The 12,941-nt window shown below is 40.1% G+C and overlaps 1 protein-coding gene across 2 annotated transcripts; it reads left to right on the top strand.

The window, feature by feature from the left end:
• Positions 1-1,616: 1,616 nt before the first annotated feature.
• CYP2R1 (cytochrome P450 family 2 subfamily R member 1) lies at positions 1,617-12,732 on the top strand. Of its 2 annotated transcripts, none has more exons than XM_019754490.3 (5): positions 1,617-1,906; positions 7,405-7,546; positions 9,862-10,494; positions 11,084-11,413; positions 12,425-12,732. In XM_019754490.3, the coding sequence occupies exons 1-5, from the start codon at positions 1,682-1,684 to the stop codon at positions 12,598-12,600; spliced, it is 1,506 nt and encodes a 501-aa protein (XP_019610049.3). In that variant the 5' UTR covers positions 1,617-1,681; the 3' UTR covers positions 12,601-12,732. The 2 variants fall into 2 exon arrangements, with proteins under 2 accessions (XP_019610049.3, XP_074192140.2); XM_074336039.2 differs by lacking the exon at positions 1,617-1,906 and adding an exon at positions 2,219-2,355.
• Positions 12,733-12,941: the final 209 nt, after the last annotated feature.

Genomic DNA, 12,941 nt, shown 5'->3' with positions numbered 1-12,941 from the left:
CTCCTTCCTCTCACAAGAATATAAATTCTAGGAGGGTAGGGACTTTGTTGCTTTTTTCACCTATGCATCTCCATTGCTTAGGATACCACTACATGGTAGGCATTCAATAAATATTTGTTGTATAAATGAGCATTAAGCTAATGAGGTCCATAATAGCACTCTTGTCACTGCTGAATCACAAGTAGGGCAGCTGTTAGAAGAGTCCGATGTTTGGTAGGTCCTGTGGTGTTGCAAGTGACTGCCCAATAGAAAACAAGAATAGAGAATGAAATCTTACCATTTGCAACAACATGGATGGACCTAGAGAACACTATGTTAAGTGAAATAAGTCAGACAGAGAAAGACAAATACCATATGATCTCACTTATAAGTGGAATCTGAAGAAAACAATAAATGAATAAACTAATCAGAAACAGTCTCAGAGACAGAGGAAAAACTGAGGGTTGCTAGATGGGAGGGGGGTGGGGATGAGGGGGAAGGTGCGGCGATTAGAAAGCACAGTCAGTAACTCAAGATTGCCATGGGGTTACAAAAGTCAATTTGGGGAATGTAATCAATAATGTTGTAAAGATTTTGTAGGGTATCCAATGGACTCCTGTCTCATTAGGGAGACCACCTCAGGGATGATGTAGATGCCTGATCACTGCACTGTACACCTGAAGCTGAACAATAATGAATGTCAACTACAATTATTTATATATATATATATATATATATATTTACAAGAAGCGGAGTATAGCATTAGGAATAGAGACAGTGGAAACGTAACGGCTGTGTACAATGTCAGAGGGACACTGGATGGGGGAGGAGGGTTGTCACTGTGTGAAGGATATAAATGATAAATGTCTATTACATTGTTTTGTGCACCTGAAACTAATTTAAAAATGTTAAAAATAATAAATAAATAAATCAAAAGTAAATTTAAAAAAAAGAAAACAAGAATACAAACAGAACTAGCAAATAGGCAATCAGTTGCTAAGTTTTAGGTAGTGGAGGAAGAAAACTTGAATAGTAAGTACTATCCCAGGGCAACTGAAGACCAGAGTCCTCTGTGATTGCCAAGAAGTAACGAGTTTGGGAAGACCAGAGAGGAGAGAAAACACATGGGATTAACTCAGGTTACATAAGTATTGGGTAACCACAGGGGTCATACGCAAAAATGCCTCGAAACATGAGGAAACAACATAGTATGAGTAGTAAGACTGTGTTCTTTTTATATTGATGGATCGATTCTCCAATGGAAATTCTAAAGATTATCATGTTCAGCTAAGACTGCAGTGTGGATAAACTCTCCGGGTTTCCTAGTCTGAAATCCGTACACCTACTTAGTTCCTAAAAAGACAGTCAAAAACTGGGGGCTGCCAGGGAGGCCTGATCTGCCTAGCCCAGTGAGGGAGGCTGTGCTGACACGTCCTCGATAGCCTGTTGTCAACACCCTGGAAAAAGTCTCCAGAATCAGTGCCCCGCCGAGCTGGCCCTCTTCCAGTCTCCCCACAGCGGACTCTGAGCCGGGTAAAGAGACTTAACTGTCCCCAGGGACAGGGAGTGCCCTACACTCAGCCATCCAATGGCCCTGATCCTGGGGCGGGACCTCGGAGCACCGGGCCAATGGAAGTGCAGCAGGACAAGGGGGAGCTCCTGGTCTCAGGGCTACGGAGGTTCGCAGGCCCAGGCCCAGGCCATGTGGGACCATCGCGGAGCTGAGGCGTGGGCGGCGGCGCTGGGCGGCGCGGTCCTCTTGCTGCTCTTCGCGCTGGGGGTCCGCCAGCTGCTGAAACAGAGGCGACCGACGGGCTTCCCCCCGGGGCCGTCGGGGCTGCCATTTATAGGCAACATCTACTCGCTGGCCGCCTCTGCCGAGCTCCCCCATGTCTACATGAGAAAGCAGAGCCAGGTGTACGGCGAGGTACAGCCCGACGGGCCGCAGGCAGGGAGGGCCAGGGCATTCCTCCCGGGTGGGCAGACTGCCGCTCCCGGAGCTGTCGGGACGCCTCTCCCAGTATTTGGGACTTGGAGAGAAACACGTTTCCTGGGTTAGGAGGATAAGTGTTTGAGGCCGCGCCCCCGCCAGGGGAGCCCCGACCTACCAGGACGCCCACCCGCCCGCCGCTCCGCGAGATCCTAGAGGATTCTCCCGCGCCTGCGCAGTGGGTCTCGGGGCGCCTGCGGGCGCCGAGGTGGGGCTCCCCATCTTGCTCAGTGGGGCCCCGGGCCTGAACCGGCCGCTACGTCGGGGCTACCGGCGCTACCCTCGGGGATGATGCTGGGCCCAGTTTCTCGGCTCCGCGTCCGTGAGGATCCAACCACGGCTTCCAGGGCAAAGTGGGCGTCTGAATCCTAGAACTGAGTTAATAGGTAATACGAGGTTCTTGGATGTTTGCATTTGAGGAAAGCTGGTCTAGGCGTTTGCTGTGAGGCTTACAAAGCACCCGTGAACACAGCCCTGGCCGAGATGTGGGCTCTGGTAAATGACTGTGAAAGAGCGAATGAATTAATGACTAAACACTGTTGCGAGGTCCTACAGAGCAGAGTGAGCAATGTCGTCGTGACAGGCCAGGGGCATCCGTATAGCAAACCCTGACACTGCGCCTGGTGTGTGCCAGTCTCCCTTCCAATATGTACTTGGTTAAACTCACAACAGCCCAGGGGTAGGTCCTCTGGTCCTCCCATTTTACAGAGGAAGAAACTGCACCCAGAAAAGCCCAATGACTTGCAGACAGCCATACCGTTGCTAATTGTAGGGGGAAAGGCCAGAACACAAGTTGTGTTTGGAAGGGTGTCCTGCCCTCGAAGGAGACAGAAGTTTCCAGAGCACTGGCACTGACGGAGCTCACCTGTTTTGTTTTGAGTCCGTTCATTTATGTGCCACAACAAACCAGGCTCTTGCCAGGTGCTGGCGATGAAGAGTGCAGAAGGCAGACAGTACACTTTCAGGGAGTTACAGCCTAGTGAGATGGAGAAAATTATCAACCACAAACTATGGTCAGTGGTTTGAAGGAAAAATACAGCAGGGCTGTTTGGCATTGTATTTCAGGTTGGTACTTAAATACTTATTTAAACCAGTTTTCACAAGAATTATTTTAGATTTTTGCAGCTCTCTAGTGGTTTACATTGTTAAAGGGAATCTGGACTCAGATAAAGCAAATACATATAATTTTTAGGTTTTCTTTTCCATCTTTCAGTTCTCCAGGATTTGAGTGTATTTCCATTATTTCCATTCTGGTGTGTTGGTACAAAGCATCATAATATTGTAGAGAAATAGCAAAAGCATGAAACTAGAGGTTGAGTCCTCTTTCATCAGATAAAACTTGACCTTTACTTATCTGAATCTAAAATTTTTGTCATATGTGTAATGAGAATAATAATAACTGAAAACAAGTGCTACTCAAGTGTTATTGGTTATTAATTACAGAACAATTTATTAGGCCTACAAATTAAAAAGTATTTTAAACCAATTTTATGAACTGGTGTCTTGCAGAATAGGAAATTGTTTTTCATATATAAATATGAAAGGAATGCTGTATTTACAATGAGCATTCTTCTCTGGAAGGGGGTAATCTAAGTCTCGAATCGTAATAGATTACAAATTAGAAACTTGCTGGAAAACTGTCATCTTGGGAGAGGTAGATTTGGTTCAGTGGATTTAAGAATTTGGCATCGGTTTATTGCTGGTAGAGCTATTTGAGGCAAACCATGTTTTTTTACAAAGTTTCTTTACTGGTGGTGGAAAATTGAACTGTGTTATTAGGTGCAAGAGGGGTAAAGGAAAAAGAGAAAGGAGCAAAAATGAAAAGGATGTGTGCATTGAAGAGTAGATACCGTTTGCCTGACTCTGCCTTAGACTTAAGTTGAAAACCACCTAACATATTAACTCTTTAAACTATGGCAGCATTTGATCTTTATCTTAGTTGTGAAACACCCCTAAAATCTCCCATTTTCTTAGTGGCATTTCCAATTCTGACAGTCTTGAAGTTAGTATAAATTGTTAATACACTATATAGGTATAATATACTCTACCTTTTTTGGAGTGAGAGGAGACTATTCTCTCCTGTCTGGAAGATTGTGGAAAGTTGTTTATAGGGCTTATTTGTAAATAGAATCTTATTTTTGTACTTCCTTATTTTATAATTTGGAGATGTCTGCTCACAGAATAAAACCTGGACTTGAAAATTGCTTATGAGAAATGACAATCATTTTAAGTGACACCTACTTTTATGGAGTCTGTGAATTCAATTCTCCTTTATAATTTTTGAAAGAAGACAACCAGTCCTCAGGTCTCACACATTTGTTTTAAAGGCAATCTTAAATAGAAATGTACCACATCAAGAATTACCATCTCCTTGGAGATTCACTCTGAATGTACTGTAAGCTTCTGCAGTGATTTTAAACTTAATTCAAATTTCAAGAAGCATTCCCTAGCTAGTAAAGCTAGTACAGGTGCTTTTTACAGATTATTTTCAGGTAATGCATGTAAGGATAATAAAATAATTAAGGCAAGTGGAGTTGACAACATATTTATAAAGTAAGCTTTTTTTTGAGACCTTTATGCAAGGCACTGAACAAGATTTTATTGAGGGTTCAAAGATAAAAGAAATAAAAATCATTGATTCTAAGGAGTTTATTATTTAGCAGTCAAACAAGACAAGAATATGAATGTTTTTGGTTCAAGGTAGTAGATGCTAGTTCAAACAAAGGTTTCCCCAGTTTTACCCTTAAAGAGAGGAACATCTCAAACTTTTGAGTAAAGGTGACTTGTATAAAAACTTCCTCAAGTAATGGCTCCTCCTTGGTTTTTGTAATCCCTAGTGTCCCCAGCCTGACAGTTTACCCTAAAATATGATTCCCATTTGTTCTTCATATTAACACAACTTTCAATCCCATGGTCTTTTACCATTCCTTCTGAAATCATCAATCTGTTTTTTTCCTGCATCAGGACCACTAATGCCTTCATTTTATTATCTCTGTTGTGATATTGTGATTTATAACAAGAAATATATATATATTTGGTCTTTAGTCCCTTTTCTGGGACATTGCTCCTAAAACCCTTAGAATTTCTTAAAGGTGATAAAGGCGTTTTTTGTTATTCATAACAAGCCCCTTTCACCTATACCTGAGTTTATGTTAATGAGGTAATTTTTGGAAAGTCCCAAAGAATGGGAGCTTGTTTTCAGGAGAACCAATCAGGAATAGAAGGTTGGAACTTTCCGTCCTAACCGCTACCTCCTTACCTCTAGGGAGGAGAGAGGTTTAATCAGTCGCCAGTGATTCAGTTGATCATGCCTAGGTAATAAAGCCTCCATAAAGATCCCTGAATTACAGGGTTCAGAGAGCTTCCATGTTGGTGACCAAGTGGACGTGAGCGGAGAGTAGCATGGCTGGAGAGGGCATGGAAGCTTCATACCCCTCTTCCCATACCGTGCCCTATGCATCTTTTCATAGTGCTGTTCCTGAGTTATGTCCTTGTGTAATACCAGCAATCTAGTAAGCAAAATATTTTCCAAGGAGGAGTTTGTAGGAACCTATGATTTGCAGCCTGTTGGTGAGAAGCACAGGTAACAACCTGGCCTTATGATTGGCATCTGAAGTGGGGGGAAACTCTTGTGGCACTGAGCCCTCAACCTGTGGAATCCAGCGCTATCTTCAGGTAGATAGTGCCAGAACGGAGTTAAATCGGACACCCAGCCAGTGTTCCATAATTGCTTGATGTGTGGAAAACCCAGAAGTGGAGCAGAGTATTGAAAGTAGAGAAGATACATAGGAGGAGGAATTTTTCCGTTATATCTGCTAAAATTACACTTCTAAGGAAAGACTTTCTTTTAAGACCCTTCCATCACTGCTTTGGGAACTGAAAGAGTCCCACCTTTGCTCAGCTGAACTCTCCCACTGCCACTTTTAACTAATACCACTGCCTGTGGCAGGCAGTCCATGCTCCTGTCCCCAAGGTTCTGGATGTACCTACTGCTCAGTTGGCATAGCCCATCCTTGTGTGAAGACTCCATTGCTCAGTAAGTTGATTCTGTCACTCCTTGGCTGTCTTCATCACTATGGCAGCTGTAGCTACTTCTGTTGAACTTGTGTCCTCCCAAGCCTCCTGTTTTTTTCCTAGGTAGTATGAACCATGGCTAAACCATGCTCTCTACTTCTGCACAGAGCTGAAGCTTGGCTCAGTATTTTGGCTCTAAAAAGCTCTCGGCCAACCCCCCGAGAGGATGGGGAAAACAATCTTTGCGTCCCACTGATAAGGTAGCATTGTTCCCTCACTGGACTCAGCCCTTATGGGACTAGGTCGAGTAGACTGTAAGAGGTATGACATTGTAAGTAAAACAGGTGAAGCACATGAGACGCTCCAGCAAACGTAGCATGGATAGTCTGTCTTGCTTTCCCCTCAGCTGAGGGTAAGTCACCTGTGCCTATGTGGTGAATGCTGTTAAAAGGAGACAGCAGGCTCAAAATGGAGTCACTTGTGCTGAACTCCATGTCAGCAAACCAAGACTTAATACCTAACCTAACTGCAGTTTCAACCTCCTCCAGGACTGGAACTTCACTCAGACAACCTGAAATTACCTACCTGGTCAGCACTAGTTAGGTAATCTGCCCCATAGGCCCCTTCCTTCCCCTAAGTAGAGTGACCTTGCCTGAAACAATGCATTCTTTGCTAATAATTTCCATTTCTCTCTCCTTCTCTGCCTTTAAAACCTTTCACTCTTTGGAGCATCTTTCTACTTGCTAGATGGGATGCTGCCCAATTCATTCAATAAAGCCAGTTAGATCTTCAAATTTACTCAGCTGAATTTTTGTTATTTAACAGTGCCTTTCTTGCAAGGTCATATTCCCTTAGGGCCCTCTTTGTTAGCTTCATAACTTCAGGGACCCAAATACAAATCAGCCTAGTTATAATATGTTTATACTTCGAAGTTGTCTCTCAGGCCTTTGACAATCTCCTTGTCTACCTAAGCGTGGAGTAATAAATGATATATACATGGGGCAGCTTCCCAGTCATCTTGGAAATAAAAATAAATTTTCTGATATCACTGAATGTTTTGAGTGGGAACAAATCTTAAAAGAGCATCTAAATCAAGTACCGTGTTTTCTACGGCAAACCTGAGACCCAAAAATATTAAGGGTTCTGCACAGAGTCCTACATATGGTTAATGGTAAAGCTTAAACTAGAACCCAGGCCTTCTGAGCCCAGTACTTTTTCCATTATATGTCTTCATAATGAAATCATAGTGTTTGGTGTGCCTTGTAGAGAGAAGGCACTGTAAACATTGTCAGTTGTGTAATAAGTGCCTACATTTTCAGGAAAGTAACAAATATTGGGAGAACTGGGCTTTACATGTGGATTTCTATGGTTGTAGTTCTCCATATATTTTGTCATTTAAATTTTGTCTTTTCTTCTCAAAGATCTTCAGTTTAGATCTTGGAGGTATATCAACTGTGGTTCTAAATGGCTATGAAGTAGTAAAGGAATGCCTTGTTCATCAAAGTGAAATTTTTGCAGACAGACCATGCCTTCCTTTATTTATGAAGATGACAAAAATGGGAGGTAAGTTCACTTTCACCTATTTAATGATCTAAACGATTTGAAATCATATTTCTTATTTTGTGTAAATTTTTTTAAAAATTGTATATTGAGTTGGATTCTATTGTACTGATTAACAGGAAAGTATGTATTAATTAATTAATTAATTAATTAAGGCTGCAGACCCTAATGTTTGAGGACTTTTCAGGCTGCATTACACTCGTATTTTAGACCAGTACATGCTAATTTTACTGTTGTAATTCAGTGCTAATAAAAGTTGTAAATAATGTTTTAAAGAATTAGCACTTAATAGTATCTGCAGGTTTTGTGAAACAAGTTAGGAATACACACGTATGCGTATACACTTGAATCAGAAGTGCCTTTTGAAGCCATTCTTGAGTACTTGGTGACATTTTTATTTTTTTGTTTATAAGATTATAGAACCTGAAGTAACTGTTCTTTATTAATCAATATGATATGTAAATGAAGAATTGTGGTATTTGTGTGAAGGACTAAGATTCTATATAGTATTGATGATTCCATATTCAACAAGAGAGAAAGGCTGAAACTTAACAGAATTGTTGAGAAGAAAGCAGCAACAGAAAGTCTGAAATAGAATGCTGAAGTCAGATACAATGGTTTTGATAATAGTATACAAGTTTTTACAATAATGATGTCCAATTCTCCAATTTAATGAGAACTTCACACTTAATTTCAAAGAAAAATTTAACAATATCTTGCTTATATAGGCTAAAAAGATACTGATTGAAAAGAAAAAATAAAAACCATATAGGTATTACGTCACAAAACACATCAACTAGTACAAAGAAAACACCAGTTTTTAAGGCCAAAATCTTAGGCCAGAGTATAATGGTACTTGAAAACAGTAATATAAATAAAAAGAAAATCTCTAGCCTATGAATTAATCTTCTAAATAATAATTAGGCAAAAGAAGAAATTATACCACAATTATAATAGAAGACCTTTTAAAGAAGTTATGAAAAGGAAAGATGACGTGATCAGAGTACTATTTGAGGCAAAGTATATATTATGTATTTTTCAAAGCTATAAATTTATAGTTTAGACTATTTTTATTATAAAGAAAGATAAAATAAGCATTCACCTTAAGATTTTCAAAAAACTGTAAGAGAAAAATAAGTAGACAACTATATGTGTTTTAAGATACATATACATTGAACTTGGAACTCAGATGTCAGAGCGACCATTAGCCCGCTGTTTGGGAAAAGTCGCCCAAGCTTGGCCAGTGCAGGATTATAACAAGGCTCCGCTGTACTTTCTTGACATGTGCCCATGTTCTTACACTTCCCGAGGGCTTGCTCTCATCTCAGTGCCTTTGCATTAGTGGTTCCCGCCGGCAGGAGTGATCTTTCCCCACATACCTGCTTGTCTTAGTCTCTTATCTCTCCTGTGCGTCACCTTCTCAGTGAGGCTTTCCCTGACCACCCTCTCTCTCCTTCCTTGCTATATAATTTATTTATGCATTTGCCTCTCCTCACTGGTATATTAAGGTCCATAAGAGTAGGGATCTTTGCCCCCTTTTTTCACTGATATATCTGTGACACTTAGAACACAGGTGCTCCATAAATATACCTCTTTTCCTGTACCTTCCTCTCTGGGCAAGTATCTCATTTATGAGGGCTCCACCCTCTATGACCTCATTACCTCCCAAAGGCCCGCCTCCTAATATCATTACACTGGGGGTCAGGCTTCAACATATGAATTTTGTGGGGGATGCAGACATTCAGTCCATGGTGTTCTCCTTTTGGCTTGAGTATTTCCACTATATTGACACCTCATTCAGCCCACCCTTGCCTCTACCAGCGTTATCTTGTTAGGTAACATATGCCTTTAACAGTAGGACATTTGTATTCTAAAATCTAATCTCTTAAAGCAGAAAATTTCTAATCCTAGAAGTATGATTTTCAGGTATTTGTTCAGTCCAAAATATAATTTTGCCCATAGAAATGCAGTCATTTGTCTTTTGTAAATTAGGCTTGTAGTAAAAATTGGATAATAAAGTCACCAGGGCCTAGTTCTCCCAGATTGAATTACACAAGATTTTCCAGTTTCTTGTGGTTGGAGAATTATGGGCCTTTTCTGCCTGTCCCAGATGAGAAGTAGACAAGCTTTATATGTTTATAATATTCTATGGCTAATGAGTAGTGGAGAACAGGGCTTATCCACGGGGTCTAATTTTACTTTTATAGAACGATACTTTGGAGAAGAATGATTAACCATCTTTTTTCTTCATAGCCTTTTCAGCTCTTAGATACAGGGATGTAGGAATGATAAACATTTTTTTTTTTTTTTTTTTTCAGGCTTACTTAATTCCAGATATGGCCGAGGATGGGCTGATCACAGAAGATTAGCTGTAAACAGCTTTCGCTATTTTGGATATGGCCAAAAGTCTTTTGAATCTAAAATCTTAGAAGAAACCAAATTTTTCATTGATGCTATTGAAACATACAAAGGTAGACCTTTTGACTTTAAACAATTAATAACAAATGCTGTTTCAAACATAACCAACCTGATCATTTTTGGAGAACGATTCACTTATGAAGACACTGATTTTCAGCACATGATTGAGTTATTTAGTGAAAATGTGGAACTTGCTGCCAGTGCCTCAGTCTTCCTGTATAATGCCTTTCCATGGATTGGCATCTTACCTTTTGGAAAACATCGACAGCTGTTTAGAAATGCAGCTGTGGTCTATGATTTTCTCTCCAGGCTTATTGAAAAAGCTTCTGTCAACAGAAAGCCTCAGTTACCTCAGCATTTTGTTGATGCTTATTTAGATGAGATGGATCAAGGTAAAAATGACCCATCATCTACTTTCTCCAAAGAAAACCTAATTTTCTCCGTGGGAGAGCTCATCATTGCTGGAACCGAAACTACAACCAATGTGCTACGGTGGGCAATTCTTTTCATGGCCCTTTATCCTAACATTCAAGGTGAGGATTCTCTTGATCTCAACGTCTGTCCTTACATTTAAGGCTCACACATGTCTTAGAGTCTTTGGCCATGTACAAAGCATTTCATTTAGGAATTCCTGCTGTGCTAGCCAAGAAGAAAAATGTTTCATATTTATAAAGAGTTTTCAAATCTTTTATCTCAATTCATGTGGAAACCTCAGAAATAGGTCTTATAAATGCCTATTTTATAAATGAGGAAAAGGGCTAAGTGGCTGACATGCCCACACTCAGCCAATGGAAGTGGCAGAGCTGGGACCTGACCTGTGATGGTTTTAATTCAAGTTTTATGCTATTTTCCTTGCTGAATGTGAGATGTTATTCCAATTCTAGTTTTGTTTGTTTTTTATTTTTATTACTTTTATTGTGTTTTTCGCAACATAGTTACTCAGAGCATTGGCTACTGGTAGTACAAGATACATGGCATATATTTAAATAGAGTTCCCAGATAATGAAAAATCCTAATCTCGGTGTACCTTACAGGTTATCCTTTGTTTTATCCCAAAGGGAAATTACTTTAGATATAATGTTTAAGCATTGCATAATAACTTGAACACTTTTTCTCTAACAGGACAAGTTCAGAAGGAGATTGATTTAATTATGGGACCCAGTGGGAAGCCTTCATGGGACAACAAATGCAAAATGCCTTATACTGAGGCAGTTTTGCATGAAGTTTTAAGATTCTGTAATGTAGTGCCATTAGGGATTTTCCATGCAACCTCTGAAGATGCAACTGTACGTGGTTATTCCATTCCTAAAGGCACAACAGTAATTACAAATCTTTATTCTGTACACTTTGATGAAAAGTACTGGAGAGACCCAGAAATATTCTGTCCCGAGCGATTTCTGGACAGCAGTGGATATTTTTCCAAGAAGGAAGCTTTGGTTCCGTTTTCCCTAGGTGAGAGAATTTTCACAAGGGCATAACTTTAGGACAAAGTTTAATGATAATGATGATTCATCACTATAACGTCTTAATCTGAAGCATTCTGTTGTAGAATTTAATATTTCAACTCTGAAAACAAAGCATTGATTTGCAAAGCATTACAGCAGAGAACAGTTTAATTAGAGGTCATTAACACCTGTTTCTACTCAAAGTAAAGAAGCCTTAGTTTAATAACTAGGAGAAACTGTTGAAAAGCTCTGGCTTCTTCTGAAACTTTTTTGCGTGTGGATTTTGGCTTGTAATCAAAACTCCTAGAGCTAGGAGGTCAATAACAAGTAGCTTGAGAAACTGAGACCTAGGGAGCAGAATGACATAATTTGATGTGAAACTAGAATCTAGCTCTCTTGGCTCCCTGTTTATTATGCCTCATCTCCAAAAATATTTCTTCTGCTGTGAAAAAATACACAAATCACAAGACCCATGGAAGATGAACTAGAAACTCTTCCTTTCATTGGGGAAGGGTACACAGTTGTCAGTTGAAATGAAATGACCCTCTCTTCAATCTATACAACAAAACGTCACACTTCAAATTATCAGTGGATCTCATGGAATACCTTAGGCTCTGATGTAATATGCTAGGGAAGTGGGGGATGGACTAAGAAGTTTACAAAAGTCCATGATTTGACAAAAGAGATAAAGAAATGGGTTCTGGGAGATGAAAGGACAGTTTCTATGGAGTTAAGAAAATTCTTTAATAAGAATAACTTCTTCTAACTTTCTTTAAATTCCAGATTTCCTAAATGGCACCCACATACCGTGTTTCTCCAAAAAGAAAACCTAACCGGAAAATACGCCCTAGCGTGATTTTTCAGGATGACATCCCCTGAACATAAGCCCTAATGCGTCTTTTGGAGCAAAAATTAATATAACACCCGGTCTTATTTTCGGGGAAACACTGTATCAGACATCACTTTTGGTAATTATTGTGAATTTTAAAAAATTATTGCATATGTTTTTCCTGTTTAGGAAGAAGACATTGTCTTGGAGAACAGCTGGCTCGGATGGAAATGTTCCTGTTTTTTACAGCATTACTTCAGCGGTTTCACTTGCATTTCCCACATGAACTGGTTCCAGATTTGAAGCCCAGATTAGGCATGACATTGCAACCCCAGCCCTACCTCATCTGTGTGGAAAGACGCTGAAAGTCCAAGGATGTTTTGTGGAACAAGACTGTATGTTTGCCTCACCCCTGAACCTCATTTAATCTACTCAGTGTGTGTTTTTGGACAAAAGTCACAACATCATAAAGGCAAATTAACACAGATGTGTCTTTAAAAACAATACTAAGGCAATAATAGGCATCAGCTATAATTTTTTTTCAAGCTTTTATGACTTCTAAGATAGAATTATCTGTTGAGGAAAACAAAGGTGCAAATGATAGGCGTTGCGTAAGATACTAAGATTTGTCATGGATGCCTTAAGCAGAACCTGACTTTTCAGCCTGTTGTTGGGTACCAGGTACCCCTCATCCCTTCTTGACTCC

This window comes from Rhinolophus sinicus, chromosome 14 (genome assembly GCF_057876585.1).
Source record: "Rhinolophus sinicus isolate RSI-liver-muscle chromosome 14, RSI-T2T, whole genome shotgun sequence".
In the NCBI taxonomy this organism is placed as follows: domain Eukaryota; kingdom Metazoa; phylum Chordata; class Mammalia; order Chiroptera; family Rhinolophidae; genus Rhinolophus; species Rhinolophus sinicus.
This window is presented reverse-complemented; position numbering and strand designations above follow the sequence as displayed.